This window comes from Enoplosus armatus, chromosome 10 (genome assembly GCF_043641665.1).
Source record: "Enoplosus armatus isolate fEnoArm2 chromosome 10, fEnoArm2.hap1, whole genome shotgun sequence".
In the NCBI taxonomy this organism is placed as follows: domain Eukaryota; kingdom Metazoa; phylum Chordata; class Actinopteri; order Centrarchiformes; family Enoplosidae; genus Enoplosus; species Enoplosus armatus.
The window spans coordinates 5,682,847-5,703,062 of NC_092189.1; the positions used below are offsets into that span (position 1 = coordinate 5,682,847).

A 20,216-nucleotide genomic window follows, 5' to 3' on the forward strand; every position below is an offset into this window, starting at 1 on the left:
ACTGATACTGGATTTTAGAAGCCACTACCAATATCAATGATAAACTATGTAACACTGTTTCCACCACCTTAAATATATTGTTGTCATTTCAGAACTGTAATTTGTTATAGACTACCATATATACTGATACTCTTATATCTGTAATGAGTTATGATCTGGTCATATTTCAGCTGGCTGATCTATCTGTCTAGCTCTGATTTAAAACATTAAGAAGTAAATTAAGCAGTTACATCATATACATAAAAATACTGCTTATGCAAGGTAATGCATACTATGATTAACTCTAAAGGGACCATCCTTTAAAACTGTACAATTAATTGCTAACACTAATTTAATGTAACTCTGAATGCAGGATTTTAATGGGGGCACGGTCAAGTCAAGTCAACGTTATTTATACAGCCCAATATCACAAATTTGCCTCAAGGGGCTTTACAATCTGTGCAGCATATGACACCCTCTGTCTTTGGACCCTAGTCCTATCGCTTTCCAGGTGAAGTATTTGGATGAGTTTTCCAGCCAAAGAAGATAAATTCAGTACGAGTTAAAGGCAGAGCAGAGCAATAAAAGAAGGGAATTTAATTAATGAAACTTAAGTTTAAATAACTGGAGTTCAACATGGCAAACTGTAAGAGGTGAACGCCATGTGGCTGGTCACGTGTTGCTGTGTGTTTACATGGTTACGGTAGAGCTCGAGGGACCAGGCTCGCGGTGTCGCAACATTTTTTGTTCTCCACGTACACATAAAAATCACAATTAATTCCTTATATTTGCAGCAACAAAGCTTTAGTCAAGTGTTTTTTTTGTTTTTTTTTTACTATCTGAGCCACACTGTCTCATGATTTAGCTATCTAGCCAACTTTATATTCGTATTTTCATGTTAAGCATAAAATGAAAGCTGCCTTTAAACTGCAGTGTAATCGTAGGTGACAACGTAAACAGACATAAGACACGAGGTCTTTATGCAAATGTATTGGTTATAAAATTAGCGATACCTTTGGTTAATCTGAACCCTACAGTTTGACGGCATTTGCTTGCTCTGACACTGTAATAACATATCGTTATAGTGTAATGCTAACGCTGTTCAGTAGTGTTAACGTTGGCTAGCGTTAGCCGACTAGGACAATCCCAGATGTTAGCTGATAGCCACTTAACGTTGTCCACACGCAGTGACATTACAGAAAATAAAACAAAGAGTTTGTTTATTTGAAGATAAAACTGAGAGTGAGACTTTACCTTGTTGTCAGCACGCGGGTTCGGGTAACGTTAGAGCTAACACCAGGGTTTGTGCTTCTGATTCCACCCTGTTGTTGTTTCTCTCAAGCCTTTTTTTCTTTGTCAATAATATACTGCAGACCTCGCAGTGCATGCTGGGATGGCGGAGGGCGAAAGAGAACGTGCAAGACGTCAACAAAGCGGACGTAAAGATGTTCCAAGCAAGGAATGTGTTTATAACAACTTTCCATGTCCCAACTATGAAAATAGGAGTGTATAAACGCCCCAATCTACGCACATTACATTTGCGCAATACTTTGAGGTATTAACTTTACTAAATTGATAAGTCCTGATTATCATAGTGTATAAAGTAGCACAAAATTTTGCTCAAATATAGCAACTAGCAAATATCAACCACGATGTTCACGAAAGGCTATCATTGTTTACCAGGATTTTTGACCTTGCGCAGACAGAAAAAAACTAAAAGCATTAACTATAAATTCAGAGCCAGGTTGGTGTTAAATTGTCTCTGCATGCTAGACATGCAAAAAAAGGTGTTAGTGGCAGCAAATAAAAAAAACAAGTGCAATGGTACATAGTTTTGTACATGCAGTGTACTGTAATCAGAAAAACCTTCATCAACTATGACTTTCCACTGACCTTTAAATCTGTGAGGTATTTTTTTCGAATCTCTTTTGATATAAAGTATGCGCTTATAATGAATACAAGTTTGTGGTTATGCGTGATTTAATAGTAAGGTGTTTGATTAAATGTTAAAAGGACACATCAAGAATACTATAACGTAACAGCGATGCTGCTCTCAAGTGCTGTCGGAATTATTAATACTATAAGAGTACATGAAGAACAGGCTTTGCATTTCATGATTTTAGATACTTGATAGTGAAAGTGCCCTTTCCACACTTTTACTTCCATTATTGTTTTACGTGGTCTGTTTGAATATTTATATTTGTGTATGTTCTATCTCTATTCTACTGTTTGTTTCCAGCGTATCTTCTCTTGATTCTGCCATTGCAGTACAAAATGCGTAAATCGTAAGTTTGACACTCCAGTCATGGACTTAAACAATGTCCAATTTATATATTTTGTTTACTTAGTGTAGGCCTTGTAACTGCGCGTGTTCTTAATATGTTGTGTTTCAGAGTCGGAAGGACGGACCTTTTGCGGCGCATTGAACGCAGCAAGAGAGTGACAAGAGAGAGAGAATCAGAGAAAGAGAAAGGTGGTGTGTGTGTGTGTGTGTGTGTGTTGGGGGGGTGCGAGGGAATTGGCAAAAAATGCCAGGTCTATGAATATGATATATACAGCTACAATTATCAGTTGCCTGGTTTCAGGCAGATAGGCAACTTTATGGTAAGGATCACATATATACATAAACACACTAGAGTCTGACCATACTTTTGAATATCCGCCTGTTTGGCACACATACAATTAACACGGTAAACTGATGTATACACGAGACATCTCGACCTCGTTATATATTTATATATGGAAGGGGGCGTGGTCAGTGGAAATCGGGCTCAGCCAATGGCGTCGCAGCGGAGGGAGCGGGGCGTTCCATTCGGTTAGGAGCAGAAGTTGAACAGCGCGAGCTGAGACAGAGCTCTAGAAAGGCAGATAGAGAGGGAGCAGAGGCAACGGCCCTCTTCTGGAGGGGGGGCTTATTATAACAAATATATACACACATGTGTGAACTGTTTGGCCGCACGATAGGTCATATGTGGATAACAGTTATTTTAGAAAAGCATACAACCGCGGCTTTACATTTAAAATGCCTATTTTACTTTTCCTGTTAGACACGTCCGCCTCTATGAATCAGCGCACTTATTTGGGTACGACGTATCTGGACGTTGCTAAAGGCGCGGTTGAGGTCTTTATGAAGGTAAAGAATGATTTTACCCCGACTTTTTTCAGCAAGTATGCACCTTTGGAGAGCTTAGGGTTCCTTGGGCAAGACTGGTCGAAATTAATATATGTTGTTTTGGTTTTCTTTTTTGACAGCTGCGTGCCCGAGACCCGGCTAGTAGAGGCGACAGGTACATGCTAGTTACATTCGATGATCCACCATACGGAGTGAAGGTAATTAGCAACTGATACAATTTTTACATTTGACAAGTCGAACGTATTTTTCTGTCAGTGAGCCTTTATTGTCCTTCTGGTTTGTAGTCAGTGTTGGGCGGCGTCCCGGTGGCGAAAAACGGCAATTTTTTGCTCCAAATATCCGCAGACCCGGAGCTGCACTGCCTCCGACCATCCAGCGGACATTTTGCTTTTGTGTTGAGAAAAGTCTCGGGCGTTGAGATGGAGGCGGAGAGATTTATTATCGCCTATGACGTCGCTCTTTTTTTGAAAGTATAATGTCTAGATTGGTCAAGTAGCCCGCCAATCATCCTCTACTCCTCCCCTTACAACATCCACGCTTTACCATTGGCCAATCTGGGCTGAAAGTTGATAAGCCCTCTTCATCATGAGATTTTTTATTTTTTTTATGTGAGTTCGCTATAAGAAAATTATCATAATTCATATGATAATTATTTGTCATACCGATACTATGAGCATTATGGTCCAGCATACACACACTCTAGTTTTCATGCACACACCCAGTCAAAAACATACAACCTGTGAATCACTGCAATCATGTCAGGGGTTCCTTGTCAGCAAAGCTATCCTCACCACTCATCTATTGGCTTGTTTTATGACCTGGCACACATCTCTCTCTGAGCTTTTCATGCCCAATAAAATACAATCGTTAGTACTAACATGAACCCCTGAAGTCCCTGACCTGCTTCAGTGGCTTGTCTGTAATAGAAATCTCTTAGCTCTCCTAACTCTGTCTACAAACAACACTCTACTACTCTCAACACAATATGCTGAGTACTTACTTTATCCCATGTCCTTAATGCTTGAAGACATGTAGAATAGTTTGCTTTCCTTGTAAATTCTTATTTTTTTGTTTGCAAGCCTCACATACAAATTACAAATTGCTAAAGGTGGAAAGCAATTCATTACTTAATCTATAATAATAGCTGCTGATTAAAGGTTTAGAAGATAGATACAGAGGCATGTGTTATAAAGCACAGTGCACATCAAAAGGTACTTGTAATGACTAGTTAATTCCACATTTCTTGTTTTTATAATACTCTTGAAAGTTCATTTTCAGTGTACTTTACTGCACAATTCCAACAGCTGCAGCTTTTTAAAGAGCACCAGACCAGAAGTGACAATATTGCCGTCTCTCATGAAACTATATAATAACCTAGTATGATATTTTACACTCTTCGTTTATACTGTATTCCCAGGGATTTGGGATGCATTTCTAATTATCATACAAGCACCAAAGAAAATGGGAAATGTTTGAATAATTAAACATGTGCTAGGAGTGAGAGTATAGGAGAGGTGAGTTGAAAAGTAGAGCGGGTAAAATATCAATTTCAGGGTGTAAAATAAATTATTTTTATTTTATCAGCTGATTAGATTAAGTTTTTGTTTTGAACAATCAGTTGAAATATTTGTCTCACTGTGATTTATGTATTAAAATATACTTTTGGCTAGTCTGTTATTAACGTTCAAGGCCTTCTTACATTTTTACTTGGACTTAATTTTACTATATTATATAAAAATGAAATTATATTACCCTAACTTTTGATAGGTAAGCCGAGCTATTTTTACTAGTTTACGAGTTACTACTTCCTTTTTCTCAAATTGAATTTTAAACAAACAACATTTATCTTTACTTTTTTGTGCAATATATTAAATGTACTTTCAACACTCACTTTACAAGCCTTCCCATTTTGTTTGGATGTAACTACAGCACAGAGGAATTTGAATAGTGACTTTTTTCCATTTAACTGATGTACAGTCAGTTAATATTTAAAGCTGTTTAAGAGCAAAATAACTGTCAGGCTCTTTATTGACCTCCAAATGGACCATGTTGAGCTCACTGCCCCAGCACTTAAAACATTATTGTGGGATTTTTATTCTGTTACTGTGGGCGTAGGTGTGGGACTGGGGTCACGACAAAATGTTAGGAGTGGATGCTGTCATTCATGTGATGCTTCCTACTTCATTCAGACATTGACCCTTGTGGTATTCAGCCAGATCACTGCTTGCTGCATCCCACTCAAATAGTCTCGTGTAACATCTTAGCCAAATAATCCAACATCTGATTCTCCTCCCTCACATATAGTCACCCAGGTGCTGCTGTCTGAAGTGCTTTTTCCCTTGTTGTAAAGTCTGTCCTCAACTCCTCTTCCTCTCGTTGCCTTCTCCTTTTGTTTTTTCTGCCTGCTTTGTGCGCTGAGGATTATGATGAAAGGACAAGGTTGTACTGAATGGGGCTACTCTGATTGCACAGTTACAGAGGGGATAAATTGTTGATGTAGAGGGAGAGAGAGGAGGTTGGGCGAGAAGAAAATAGAAATATTCTGTAGTCTGAATTATTGAGTGCAAGCTAAGCCTTATATTTCTACTGGCCTACACGATGGTCTGTGTCTGGGTTATTACTTTGCTACTACCCCTGTGAATGTGTTTCCACGTACAGCTTTGCTGCGGTGATGTTGCTAGTGTGACTGTATAATATTTATCTAACGTCATTCGTGTAACACTCTGCACTTTCCTAGAAATTCCACCCAAATCATGGCTTTGGAATGATATCCCATGATAATCCAAAAATCTACCCACTGGCCTGATTCACTGGGCTTCAAGTTTTCTCTCTCTTACTCTTCATCTCTCTCTCTCTCTCTATCTCTCTCTCTCTGTGTCTCTAGCCTGTCCCCCTCCCTCTCTCCTGATAGCGGAAGTGGTAAGCTTGCAGGTCATCCTTAGATTAAGCATGAAGCTGCAGCAGTAAGGTACTTGACCCCGCTGGAGAAAAGTCCAAGAGCAGTTACACACCCACGTCCTCTGCTGTGGGAGTATACCTCCGTCACAGAGGACAGGCAGCAGTGGGAAGTGTATTTTCGGATGCTTGTCATGTATGAAATTAGACTCTTTTTTTAAACAGCACCATTCAGCTCAAATGTGGGCCTGAATTTCAACAATATTATCTTCTATTTCCAGATGCTTGACATAACCTGATCTCATTTAATGGTTACTATCATGTCGTGTTGCACAGACTCTATGGGTTGCTAAGAATTTAAAAGTCCTTTCACCAAAGGTGGCAGTCATATGCATGACATAAATCAGTTTGTGGTTGTCAGTGAACAAAACTCCTTCTGTTTTTCGTTGTAATTACAAAGCATGGGTATCTGTGGGTGTGGATCTATTTTGGTTTGTGGCTGTTCACCATGCACTGTGACTCCAGGCCTCCTCTGCTTCTGTGCTGTGTAGCTGCTGTGCGGTGCATTCAGCAGCACATTGTCTATGTGTGTGTTTCAGGCAGGCTGGAAGGAGAACCATGCCACCTTCATGTGCGAGCTGAAGAACCTGCAGGCATCTGGGCTGACGACTTTAGGTCACGCTCTCCGCACATCCTTTGACCTGCTTAACCTCAACCGCCTTGTCTCAGGCATTGACAACTATGGACAGGTATTTGACGCCAACATCCTATTATGTATTTCTTTGGTATAAGAGAAAAGTGGAACCACTCTCCTTATTCAGTGTTTTTCTTTGAAAGTTTTAACAGTCATTTTTGCAATTAGTCAACTCATTGATTAGTCGATCATCAGAAAAATAATAATTAATTAATCTTTTTTCAAGCAAAGACCCCAAACATTCCCTTATTTCAGATTGTGAAGATTTATGTCTTCACAAAGTGATAATACACTGGATGCCTTTGGGTTTTAAATGTTGGACAGACTTTACCACTATTTCCATTATAGGCATAGGTCAAAACAGGCCAGATGAAAACTGAGAGTCAGGTGAACTACAGACTCAGTCTGATTGTCCTGCTACTGACTTTTTTTCTCTAAGGAATAAGCGGGTGAGGCCATGTCCAAAATGAATTGTAACATTTAAAATCATCAGAATAATGTGGCAGTAGAACTAGAGAACCGAGAAGGAGGCTAAGAAACAGAGACACTGATTTTAGTCCAAGAAAAGCTGGAGGGAGTTAGGCGTCCCTTTCCTGATATAGCCAACACATACAGTATATGTGGACTTTCCCTGGATAAATGAAGGTTCCGATGATGATTGTAACAAAGCTTTCAGCTGGCATTTCTTTAGTCCTTCACCTGGAGACAGAATATTGACTTTGGATTGCAGCTTAATCCACTCCATCTCGCCTCAGTTAGCACTGTCACCAGCTCTTCACACATATCTTTCCTCCAAAGCCCTGCTTGAAGGCTGAGATAGATTACTCTCAAGTACTGACCCAAGGTCTGTGCATCGAGTATGTGTAAATCTACTTAGGCATTCTCTGGGTGTTTGAATTAGACAAGGCTGACCCCTGCAGCACAGTGGTAGAGGCCTCTGTCCTTAATGAGTAACACAAGGACACTCTGCAGCTTACAGATGCATTCTGACACAAAGCAAAGATTACAAGCTGCAACACGCAATTCATATTAGTATCCAGGAGGTTGTCAGAGGTGTAATGCTAATACCATACTAATTACTGCATTAACCTGTCTTTGTTTAGCTTCGTTCTGCTTGTTTTTAGCTGTATGTCTATTTCTGTCCATCTTCCTGTAAAATGTTCTTGGAACTGTGTGAAAGTAGTAAAACTCCTTGTATGTGTACACATACTTAAAGCTGATTCTGATTCAGAAGTGGACCTCTGTTTAAACAGTATACCTGTATTTTGTGATTTCTGTAAGCACAAGAGACCAGTTACATTTTGGGCTTTGGTCATGTAAATCTTTTTGAGGCACAGAGCCCAGAAACAATGTTCTTGGTCTGGAACGTAAAGAAAGCAGTGAGAATAAATGGGGTCACTGTTTGCCTGAACTTGGATTTAACTGCTGAATGTCACTGTTTCCCTCTCAGGGCCGTAACCCCTTCTTCCTCGAGCCATCTGTGATCATCACTATCACTGATGGGAACAAGCTTACACACAGCTCTGGGGTGCCAGATGAGGTGAGTTTGTAGTGATGTGATCTGTTTAGACTGTGTAATGACATGAATGGTAATGTTTGCAAAACGGTGACCTATGGCAGTTTTCACATATAAACCTCCTCTCACTTCATCCTTGTCTTTCTTTACCCTGACTATTGTCTAGCTGCACCTACCTCTGAACTCTCCATTGGCGGGCAGTGAGCTGACCAAAGAGCCCTTTCGTTGGGACCAGCGTCTGTTTGCGTTGGTTCTTAGGCTGCCAGGAGCAGCCACACCAGACAACGAGCAGCTTGGCAGCGTCCCCACAGACGAGTCTGCCATCACCCAGATGTGTGAAGTCACTGGAGGTTCAGCTTTTTCTTTTACTTTGGTTCCCCAACGTGGGTCCTGTATTTACACCACTATTTGTGTCTGTACTCTTCATTCCATTATATATGATGTTTTTCTCTCAGGGCGATCGTACTGTGTGCGGACACAGAGGATGTTGAACCAGTGTCTGGAGTCTCTGGTCCAAAAGGTTCAAAGTGGTGTTGTCATTAATTTTGAGAAAACAGGGCCAGATCCGCCTCTCATTGGGGAAGGTGAGTTTCTGGATGGTGCACACTGAATGGACACAAGGACAACAACTGTACCCTTATTTCAACATAGTTATGGACAAATTTACAAACATGTGTGAACAGCAGTAAAAGAAACTGCAGTTTTGGTATACACAAATTGCTCCACTACTCACTGCTAACCCAGTCAAGTGCATAAAACATGAATCTGAGTCTTATGCACTCTAGTCACTACTTTCTGAGTACTTTATCTCATCACATTTCATACAGTCAGTTTGAGGAAAGACACTGTGGGCAGTAAAGCAGGTGAAAGCAGAAGAGAATCTTCTTATCCTGCATCACCACAGTGCACTTTTACATTAAAAGGAGAACTGAGTGCATTTTCTAGATCTGCCAAATGAAAAATGGGGCTGTGTTAAGAAGAAAGATAATTTGACACACATCATTTTACTGGTAAAAGGAGAGATTCCAAGTTCTAGTTCAAATTTGAGGTACCTGACAAAATGATAGAAAGGCTTATTTATATCAGTGAGTCAGGTTTAGTTTTGTGTTTGTCAGCATTTGGTTGAGAAATGTGCTCTCCCTTATATCGCACCTTTTTTCTTATTTTACAGACAACTCAGTGGAGTCAAGTCGTCCTGTGTCATCCTTCAGCCAACAGCCGTGGCACAGTTGCCACAAACTCATCTATGTGCGACCCAACCCGAAGACGGGGGTTCCAGTCGGGCATTGGCCCATACCAGAGTCCTTCTGGCCGGACCAGAATTCTCCTACCCTGGTGAGCAGAGAGAGAGGCTTTAAAATATCTCAGCAGCACCTTTAGTCTGTCATTCTGCAGGTTACCTCTTAAAGAACTGGATTTATGGTATGGATGTTTCCTTATATGTTTTGACACCCCGGGCTGTCTTTGAATCAACACTGTTTATCCCCTGCTATTTATAGTGTCTGTGTGACCTTGTCTCGCATATTTTTCTGTCTTTCCCTCTTTTGTTGGCAGTCCTCTTTTTCTCTGTCTAACATCAGTCAGTCACTTTGACTTACAACCAATATATAATCAAGTGTCCAAGTGTCCAACTCCGCAAACTCATTCTGTGATTCATCTGTTGCTGTTGCAAAACATCACATGGTCCATACTACAGATAACTGTCTAACAGTCTCTTCACTTATGTCCATCTCCTGCTCCCAGCCTCCTCGCTCTGCACACCCCGTAGTGCGTTTCTCTTGTGTGGACTGTGAGCCCATGGTGATCGACAAGCTTCCCTTTGACAAGTATGAACTGGAGCCTTCTCCGCTCACCCAGTTCATTTTGGAAAGGAAATCCCCACACATGTGCTGGCAGGTATGGTAGATATTCACTCACCCATCAGCTCTATTGCTTGTTTTTACTTTCACTTGTGTTTACTCTGGGACGTTAGTCCTTTGGTAGCTGTGAATTAGTAATGAGCCTGACTTATGAAGCTTGGTCAGCATGAATCTACAAAGGTTTTTCTAAAGTTTACTTTTAAAGCTCAATAACAAAATAATATTTGACTCTATATTTTCCTTGTTGTCCTCAGGTGTTTGTTACCAGCAGTGCGAAGCAAAATGACCTGGGACAGCCATTTGGCTACCTTAAAGCCAGCACCACTCTCACCTGTGTCAATCTGTTTGTGATGCCTTACAACTACCCAGTCCTTCTCCCACTCCTCGGTAAGACAGTAAACCACTTCTTTACAGTGGCCTCAAAACTTTTGGGTCAGTAGGTCTGAACTGATATTAAATTTAAAAGGCTTTCCTTTTCTGGGTCACTTCATCATCTGCAATCTTTTCCCCCTCCAATCATCTTTAGCTATAAACATAATCACAAGAAACAGGCTTATAACAGAGCAACTTAATGAACAGTTCATCTTTGATAACGTTATGCAACGGATAGATATTTTGGGGTATTTAGAAGGATAAATGGAAGTGTGTGTTTTGATGCCCGTTTTAGACTCACCACCTGAATATTGATGTGTGTACAACAGTCAGCCCTGCAGCAGCAGCAGCAGCAGCAGCAGCAGGAGGAGGTGCAGGTGGATGGCTGACTGGTCACTGATCCAGAATGCTAAAACTTTATGCTCACACAGTCCTCCTTTCTTTGTCTCTTTCCAGATGATTTGTTTAAAGTGCACAAACTGAAACCAAACCTCAAGTGGCGACAGGCTTTTGAGATGTACCTGAAGACAATGCCTCCATACTTCCTCTTGGTAAACAAATACTATGTCCCTTATGCTGCCTTTAGCACACATTCAGTACATGCATTTATATTGTTTCTACACACGACTAACATCCACAATTTCCTCTTGCTATCTTCTGACAGCCCTTAAAAAAGGCGTTGAGGATGATGGGTGCACCCAATCTTATTGCAGACACCATGGACTGTGGCCTGAGTTATAGTGTCATCTCTTACCTGAAGAAGCTCAGCCAGCAGGTAAAGAGTCAAGTGTCCTTGAGCATGAGACAGAGCACTTAGTAGTTTCAGAGCAAAGACATGGACGTGTTTCTTCTTCCAAAATGTCATGTCATGGGATGGAACCTGGCGGGTGAAGACAACACCTAAACACACAAGGCAACAACTTAAGTTATATGAGGCATTAACGAAACAGAAGTTATTAAAGATTTCTAATGCAGTCACAGGTTTCATTAGCATTTTTATTAGTCATTTTGAATACAGTTGTAAAACATTGACCGAAAAACATAAACCGATTGACCCTTAAATTTGGACTGAAACAAGAGTCATGTCTGCTATGTCTTTGCTTTACAGATGATCAACACTGACACTGTAATGAATGTTCATAAAATGAATATTTGATGCAATTTGTCACCCAAACATGAGGAAAACAAAACCTTCCTCTTTGTTCTATTGTGTGCTGAAGGGCTTTTTATATTGATGCTAACATAATGCAGCATCAGTTCAGCAGACAGCTGAGCAGACAGCTGAACTAATGAGTGACGGACCATAAATACTTTTTACATGAATGTTTAAGTATGAAATTATTTACATAAAAGACTAAAAAGAATCAACATATAAAAATGTACCCCACCAAAATCGAATTTCAGTGTGAACTGAAGCGTCTCACCAGACAGTTGTAAAATGTTGTTTCTTTCCCTGTTCCGTCGGTATATAGGCAAAGATCGAATCAGATCGTCTAATCGTGTCTGTGGGGAAGAAGGCTCCCCAAGAAACCGGCATAAAGGTGAAGAACCACTCCAGCTCTCTTTCTCTGGCCCACCGCCGGGACTTCAAGCAGTTGCTGCAGGGAATCACCGGAGAGGGGCCCCTTCGCCTGGTGGACATGAACTTCAAAGAGTTTGCTGGCTTCCAGATCGCCCTGCTCAATAAGGTAGATTTAGACAGACAGGACATCTCTGAAAAGTATGACATACTTTGAGTGGGTGGGAAAGTTAAAGGAAAAAGTGCAATGTTTGGTGCGTTTTCTCTGATTAGATTTGATGTGTTCACAGGATTTAAAACCTCAAGCTTATCGAAATGCCTACGACATCCCAAGACGGAACCTTCTGGATCAACTCACTCGAATGCGCTCCAATCTGCTGCGGACGTCACAAAAACTGATCCGAGGGCAAGACGAAGGTATAAAATCCTACTGTTGAAGTTACTTTAGTTTCAGTTGGAGGCAGCCATTTATGAACATGAATGATACAAGCCTAAATCGCTAAATACCCCCTAAAAATCACAAATCAAGAGGACATCCTGTGTAGTTACTACAGTGTTTTGTTAATACTAATACCATGTCCTGTGGTTGTTAGACTATCTGCACAGCATCCCAGTGGCTCAGATGGGAAACTATCAGGAGTACCTCAAAATGATGCCGTCTCCTTTGAGAGAGATTGATCCCGACCAACCTAAACGCCTGCACACATTTGGGAATCCTTTCAAGCAGGATAAGAAGGTAAAAACATATCAACACAAAATACTGATCAATACACGTTACCTATGCACAATGTGGTTTTTAAGAGATGTCTTCATTCAGTATTTAGTCCGTTCATTCTTTAATGTTTTCTCATGTGTTTGTCTCAGGGCATGATGATCGATGAGGCAGATGAGTTTGTGGCGGGCCCTCAAAATAAGAAAAGAGGAAATTCCAACGATTCCAACTCAGGCGCTAGCGTGAAGAGAAGGCGGAGTATGTCCCCGTTACTGCGGCGGCCACAGACTCTACCAGCGAACACCAACCATGTGGTGGTTGGAAAGAGTCCGGTAGGGGTTCAAGGGCAGCAGAACCTCCTCAAACCCATCGCACAGCACAAAGGTGAGATTAAGATGTACCTGGAACATGAGAGTTATACTGAATGATCAGAGGAATACCTTAGTTATGTGTATTTGTTACCCCCACAGGAGTGGACGGCAACAACATGGTGGTCTCTGAGAGTAACGGTGACGGGGTTCTTGGGCCAGAGTCGGGGGAGATCTGGCCCGCTGAGATGGACACTGTTGCAGGGAACCCGCCTCCTCTGAGCCTAGAGGAGAAGGCCGGGCTGGTGGCAGCAGATCAGGGAGAGGACATCAACATAACAGAGGAGACACTAGTGGAAGATCTAGATGAGCAGCCGCTGGAGGAGAAGCACAACTGTGAGCGACTGAGTCCACAGAGCCAGCTCGAGGACACCGAAGCTGACCCTGCAGCGCTTGAGACCATATTCATCGCCCCACTAGATGGCACCCAAGCAGAGCTGAGGAGTCAGGTCATCAAGGAGGTCCGCAAACCTGGGCGAAGTGAGTACAAGCCAATGCAGTGTATCTCCTTACATTCATTTTTATTGTAATCTGCTGAAGTAAGTGTCATATTGGGAACATTTGGCTGTCACATCATCTCTGTGTGTGTTTTCCTCAGACTATGAGGCAATACTCAGACTACTGCAGCAGGTGAGAGGACCGGTTAATGTTCAAAGGTACTTCATCCAGCATGCCATCAGAGAGGCTGCCAGGTAAGAGACAATGACTCATAACCACACTGCAGTTCTTTTCACAAGCCTTTTAAAGCAGGTTCCCCAACATGAATCTCCTGTGGTTTGATCCCTCAACATGCATTTCCAGTATAATTGCAATTCCTCATTTATTCCTTGCTTCTTTCTAATTTCCTTTTCCTCTCTGGCAGGTTTAAGAAGCGGGTGCTGATCCAGCAGTTGGAGGTGGCCCTCGCCGAGGTAGAGAAGACGCAAGCAAGCCCCCTGCTTCCCAATGATCATGGCAGTTCGTGATGAAGCCATCTTTGCTTTGTTACCAGAAAAGGGAACGAAGCTTCTCCCCTCTGAAGTATCTTTTGTTGACCATAAAAGAGATGTCTTTGTTGACTAGCCTCAAAAAGACAAATTGGGGAACTGGAGGGGGAAAAGGACAAATGCACTGATAGCAGACACTCCCACTGTCCATGTACTGTTACATCACATCCTGTTAGAGGCGGAGAGCAGGTTTAACTGGAGGAGGGGCCTTCAGGACAGATCCACTGAGGATTAGTAAAGAGACTTTGAATATAATCCTCCTTAAATTGACAGATGCCTTAAACATCCATATGGCTTTTGTCTGTATCGGCACGTTGTTCAGTAAACACACACACACACACACACACACACACTCCGTTAGACAGATACACAATAAGCCGTCAGATCAATGGCAGAGCGAGGGACGGACAGGGTCGTTCCTGTTGTTGTTATTCTTTAAAAGCAGACCTTTCTTCAGCTGGTCTGAAAAGTGTTTGTACGACTGCAACCATTTTTTCTACGAGTACTAAAATGTTGTGCACTCATGTAGATTTATGGTTAATCTGCTAATCTCCACAAAATGATACTGTTATCTAATATTTCTCCAGCCATATCAGCGAATACTGATATTCATCAGCATTAGGGCTGGGCAATAGGGATGAAATATGTAATTTCATGGTGCAGTAGCAATAGAGATGTAGCATCAATTTTCTTGAAAAATCAATCGAGAAACCATTGGAAGACAAAATGTTTAGATGGAAACTTTTGGCTTATCCAGTCAATAAAATACCTGACAAATCAAGGTACTGCATCACACTGAGGCAACAATCTGTATCTGCAATACTGCCATATTAAAGGGAGAGTTGCCTCAGTATAAATGGGATGTCAAATTTCTCTCGTCTCATGGTTTATATTGTCACATTGCCCAACCCTAATTAGCATTTATTCAGTCTGCTAGTCCGCAAAAGGGTAACCTTCACACGGGTCTGTCTTAACCTCATTAATCGGCTTTTAAATGTCCAAATTGGGTCCATTTTGTTACTAATTTGACAGTTCTGGAAACAAACTCCACACATTAGTGCTGTTTATAGGTTAAATTGGTGGACACCATTAGTATTTAGACGCATCAGTGTTTTGGCACACTTGCACATTACTGTGTTGGACAGGAAATGGACTTGTCTATGAAATACCTGCCACAAGACAGTTGAGTTTATTGGTTTATTGATTGAGCATCATCATCCGCCATCATCCTGCCATTACAGCAATAGAACATGAGTTCAGTGAATGCAGCTGTTGGTCAGCAGCCATTTAGAGTTTACTCCTCCAACACACACACACACACACACACACATAGGGTCCTGTAAATCGTCCTCCACAGTACCACAAACACTCCATTGATTCCCAGAATTACAAGTATGTTGGGAGGAATTTCTGCATCTGTCCGGCTCAGTCGACAGTCACCTGCTGTGGAACTTTAACAGCTGGTAATCTGCCCTCTGCTGCTCTTTACATGAACCCAGGTTAGCGCTCCTCCTTTGTTTTCCTTGTTTTTATGACAGATGTACACTACTTTTTAATGTTCATAAGGAATATAGATTATTTTTGTGAATTTGTTTATTTCAGAGTATAAGATATTTTGAATGAAAATGTTTAAAGCCAATTTTGTAAACTGTTAAATACATATATAAAACTTAAAGTTTTATGAACCTTTTTTTTAACAAAACAAAAAATAAACCACAGGTAGAATGGTACATCCTCTTCAGTGTGTCAGTGTGTGTTTTTCTACCTAGAAGTGATGTTTAATAGCCTATGATGAAAAAACAATTGGTAGTTTTTAGTTTGTGTAATGTGATGTGTAATCTGAAACTGATCAATATGTCTCAAACTGCTGGAGAAGAACAGAGATTACTATTTGACACAGTGAGAAATTGAATTTGTGTGTCTGATTTACTAAATCCCTTATTATGAACAAGTGTATATGTCAGACAAAGGAATGAAGTTGGTCTCTGGTGCAGCTCAGTATGGCATCAACACTGACAGCAGTAGTCTCGACCTTTTTGGCTTCTTTCCCCTTAAAACAAAGCAATGTCTTCGTGTGACCACTCATCACTGGTGTCAAATGTCCACCGGCTGTGACCAGTTCAACCTAAGACTTCTGTCCTTGTTTTATCAAAACAAAAGTTATGGGGGGGTCCAAACAAATAACTTAAATGAAGGTAACATTTTCAGCTGTCATTTTAATGTATTACATTAGATGGATCAATCAGTTTTTATTTGGAACACTTTGTCTGCAGAAATGTAAAAGTTTGAATTTTTGATTTGGTGCAGCTTCTTTGACAACTCAGACTGCCACCTAGAGGCCAACACAAGCAACTGATCAGGTAGAAATTTTTGTGATGCAGCAGTCCAGCAACAAGGTCATAGGCACATCTCTGCATCGGCATGTTTACATTAAGAGATTTCCCTCCCACGGACAAAGGACTTTAATCAGTAATACCATTAGCGTTTGTTGCCCATTTCTCCACATTGATTAAGCAGGATGGCAGGACGTAGAGCACCTTCCTGTTTTGTCTGTTAAAAGCTCCTACAGCTTGTAGCCAAGAGATTTGATCCATTTTGTATTGCAGAGGCAACATTCCAGCCTCTGACTAAAGATACACGAGAAAAAAATGATTCTGACACCTTGTAAAATCAGTATGCCTTTTATTAAATTAAAAACATCTGTTGAATCTTAACAAAATGTAAAATGAAGGAAAAATAAACTTCACCAATGAATGTACCATTACTTTCTAGTTCTCCCTTAGCGTTCACAGTATCATTAGAAAGGCTGTCTAATGTTTTCTGTTCAGACACCTCACCTCGAGTTGACTTCCTGTGACATAAGTCAAACCTTTAATGCTTACAGGATGTACAGACGAGCCTTTGTTTCCAGGAAATCATCAAGAAAATAAGAGTCCTCGGTTAACACAATAAAACTCATTTCAACTGACAAAACTTTGCACCCCCAACAGCTGCAGAAGACTGATACGTGGTTGAAATGAAACTTTTTATGCCCCTCGAGGATATACAAAGGACAGCAGTATCTCAATTCAGTTCAGAAGGGACAAAAGGGGGAAATGTCTCTGTATCTTAAGACTCCAAAGCAATTACATACTGTATATACAAACAAATCTGCTTGAAAAGTTGAAGGGTTGGCACAGTCAGTGTTGAATATGGTGGTGACCACGTTTATGGACAGAGATGCATGTTTGGACAGCATTATTAGTTTATGTACAAATACAAATTAAAGTAGAGGAAGATGAATTTTGACTTTCCCTCCCCTCTGTCTAACAAAAACAAATCTTATCTGACGTTGATGATGTTACAGGCAGGAAAAGGCCAGTCTCAGTGCAAATGCTCCAGCTTGCGTAGCCGTATGGGGTTGGGAAGGGCTTGCTGGTTGCGTACAGAGGAGGGCTCCTCCTCCGGCGAGCGGAATAGCACCCGACCCCGGTGGTTGAAAAGGTAAAAGGACGGGTGGTTCCTCAGTGTATCAAATGTTCTGAAGAAAAGAGAAAAAAAAGGATAACGTTATGAAAAGAATGAGACAAACGGGCACTTACTAACATGTTGGACACCTACTGCAGAAGGTGCACTGTAATCTCCTCCATTAAAAGTCTAATTCTGAAGGTGAGCAAAGAAATGAAACCTTTCAGAATCAAAACTCTGACACACACCAACTCTAAAACCTACTGCCATGATCACCTTGTAATATCAGTGTGGAAAACTGCACATGAGGCAGTACAACTACATGTGCTCTTGCTGTGGAATAATGACATCAAAAGCAAAGACCCAAGGAGGTCTGAGGCATAAAACTGGTGGTCAGAACCTTTTTTTTTTTTTATAAATTGTAATAATATGTACCAATAGGACATGTCTTCTGAGGCAAACCATTTCATTGATGGGATTTGGGGAAGTATAAATAACACTGACTTGTTGTGTGCCCTGAATCTTTGGGAGTAAATATAAAACATTAAAAACAGTAATGCAGAGAAATAAAGTTCCAAAAAGAGACTTAGTTATTCTTCTTAAACTGCATATAAAAGATAGTTTTAGGAAGCCAAAACATTTTCATTTGATCAATAGTCTTTTTCCTTAAATCTTTATCTGTATATGGCATGTGACCAATTTAAAATAACTGTTGCAAAGTATATGATTTTGGTAGAATATTGAAATCCGAAATAAAAACATAATGAATATATGCATTATTATGGTTTTCCTGTCATGTGTTGGAATGTTTCCTCAATGCACTCATTAGATCATCAATATTTTTTGTCTAAAATGTCTCTTTCCATTATGTTCAACCAGTCTGAAGGTGTACAATGGTGTCTCGTGGTGTATGATGTAAAGTTTCATCTGGCCTTCACAACATATTGGCCACAAAATGACATAACTGCATATCGACTTCCGTGATCCTTTTGTAATCACCTGCACAGCAAAGTGTGCATGAGCCACTTTACCACATGTGCTCTTGGTGGAAAATTATGATTTGGAAAAAGCAAGATGCAAGTGAGTCTGTGGCATACAAGCATTCAAAGTTCAGGCATTCTGATAATCACGCAAAAATGACAAACACTTTCTGGTTCCAGCTTCTCAAGTGTAGGGATCTGCTGCTTTCCTTTGTTTTGTATCATAAAACATTACCCTGAACATTTTTCACAATTTCCTGATATTTCATAGAATAAACGATTCATTGATAAACAGAAAGAACAATCGGTTCACTACACTCGGACAAGGCTATATTGTGCTATGTCTCATGGTGCCTTTGGCAGAAAATCTAAATTACCAACACGCCTTTTAGTGATGTAGTTACTAATCTCATACTGCATTTAAAACATAATTATTTTGTTAGCTTTTTCCTCAGATCTTAATGACTTGGCATGTACGATCTTTAGAGATGCCTGATTGTTTTCCTGTCCTATGTTGGAATGTTTTCTCAATGCACTCATTATATTATCTATCTTTTTTGTCTAAAGTGTGTCATTTACATTATGTTTACCACATCAGTTGAAGATGTACAAAAAACACTGTGTAAAGCTGCACCAGGCCTTCAAAACATATTGGCCCACAATACCAACAACTCAGGGAGGATTAGTGTGCGTCTGTGGGAATAATGTTACTATAAATGCAGTTGAGGTGTGGAGCATGCTTCCCCTGTGGCAGAGGACACAAACAACCACATCATCCGGGGAGAAAGGTGCTGCAGGGTGAACCAACTTACTTGTTTTTCAGCTCTGAGGAGGCGTCCATGTCTTTGAACTCTCCAGCAATGTGGACAATACCATAACAGGTCATCACAAACGATAATAAGGTCTGTAGTACAATCTGCAAAAGAACAAAAAGTGATTATGAAAATAGCATGTTGTGAAAAGGAAGGGGGAGATTAAATTTTACTGCATTAGGATGAAAGTCACTCACATCAATTGGTAGTGTCTCGTTTTCCTTCTCTGTGAGTCGCATGTATGACCGATCTGATGGGAAAAATACATTTTATCCAGCAATTCAAATGAACACCATTACACAGAGGCAGAAGTAACGGTAGCTAAGCAGCTAAAATGGATTATCTGCAGGAGATCGTCTTAAAAAATTACATGATTCTAGTCATGATAAACGTTGTCTTTCACTGGCAGTGATACTTTAACATTAACGGCAGATGAAGATTTCAGTCTTTCACCCCTGCTAATGAGCCTGAACGGGGCTAATCTGCGCTAGCGTCTAGTTAGCTAGCCGTTGGACCAAAAGGCCCAGCCTGCTGTTTTATCGCCTTAGCCGGTGACAACGGAGCCCTCCTGAAACAAGCAAAGACACCGACATCCGTGTTTTCACTCCCTGCACTGAAACTTACGCTGTGCCGCTGAGAAAGCTGCATGAGCTAAGGCAAAAAGACCGACGCCGACAACACCTTTCCAAAACGACGAAGCCATCTTCAACCAGGGCGATGAGGAACTGTGTGCAGTGTCGTAAAACAATGTCGTAAACAGCCGGAACCATGACAGGGTCAAAAAACATAATCAACCAGATTAAATCAACGAGAATATATTTAAATAAAATTACATATAACTATACACACTGTGCAGTGGTTTTAATATTCCTTATTTATTTGTGTTGTTTATTTGTGCTAATGCACTTGTCAACCCTGAAGTAGTGAGGGCTCTTACTTTGAAG

The 20,216-nt window shown here is 40.7% G+C and overlaps 2 protein-coding genes across 3 annotated transcripts; one reads left to right on the forward strand and one right to left on the reverse strand.

Annotated features, from left to right (window-relative positions):
• Positions 1-3,001: 3,001 nt before the first annotated feature.
• ints6l (integrator complex subunit 6 like) lies at positions 3,002-14,252 on the forward strand. Of its 2 annotated transcripts, none has more exons than XM_070913248.1 (18): positions 3,002-3,112; positions 3,232-3,309; positions 6,607-6,756; positions 8,152-8,241; positions 8,384-8,567; positions 8,673-8,801; positions 9,389-9,552; positions 9,961-10,113; positions 10,331-10,463; positions 10,905-10,999; positions 11,113-11,223; positions 11,921-12,136; positions 12,258-12,384; positions 12,561-12,703; positions 12,832-13,063; positions 13,150-13,527; positions 13,646-13,739; positions 13,910-14,252. In XM_070913248.1, the coding sequence occupies exons 1-18, from the start codon at positions 3,002-3,004 to the stop codon at positions 14,010-14,012; spliced, it is 2,691 nt and encodes an 896-aa protein (XP_070769349.1). In that variant the 3' UTR covers positions 14,013-14,252. The 2 variants fall into 2 exon arrangements, with proteins under 2 accessions (XP_070769349.1, XP_070769350.1); XM_070913249.1 differs by having other exon boundaries at positions 13,153-13,527.
• Positions 14,253-16,704: 2,452 nt separating this feature from the next.
• mmgt1 (membrane magnesium transporter 1) lies at positions 16,705-19,981 on the reverse strand. The gene is made up of 4 exons (XM_070913546.1): positions 19,897-19,981; positions 19,470-19,522; positions 19,273-19,376; positions 16,705-17,553 (listed from the first exon to the last, which is right to left on the reverse strand). Exons 1-4 carry the CDS (start codon positions 19,973-19,975, stop codon positions 17,397-17,399), a joined length of 393 nt encoding a protein of 130 aa, XP_070769647.1. The 5' UTR covers positions 19,976-19,981; the 3' UTR covers positions 16,705-17,396.
• Positions 19,982-20,216: the final 235 nt, after the last annotated feature.

Coding starts and splice junctions, on each gene's coding strand:
- mmgt1 (XM_070913546.1), bottom strand. CDS start 19,975: ATGGCTTCGTCGTTTTGGAAAGGTGTTGTCGGCGTCGGTCTTTTTGCC. Junction 19,377..19,469: donor ACGAGACACTACCAATTGAT/GTGAGTGACTTT, acceptor GTTCTTTTGCAG/ATTGTACTACAGACCTTATT. Junction 17,554..19,272: donor TCCTCAGAGCTGAAAAACAA/GTAAGTTGGTTC, acceptor TCTTTTCTTCAG/AACATTTGATACACTGAGGA.
- ints6l (XM_070913248.1), top strand. CDS start 3,002: ATGCCTATTTTACTTTTCCTGTTAGACACGTCCGCCTCTATGAATCAG. Junction 9,553..9,960: donor ACCAGAATTCTCCTACCCTG/GTGAGCAGAGAG, acceptor TCCTGCTCCCAG/CCTCCTCGCTCTGCACACCC. Junction 12,385..12,560: donor GATCCGAGGGCAAGACGAAG/GTATAAAATCCT, acceptor TGTGGTTGTTAG/ACTATCTGCACAGCATCCCA.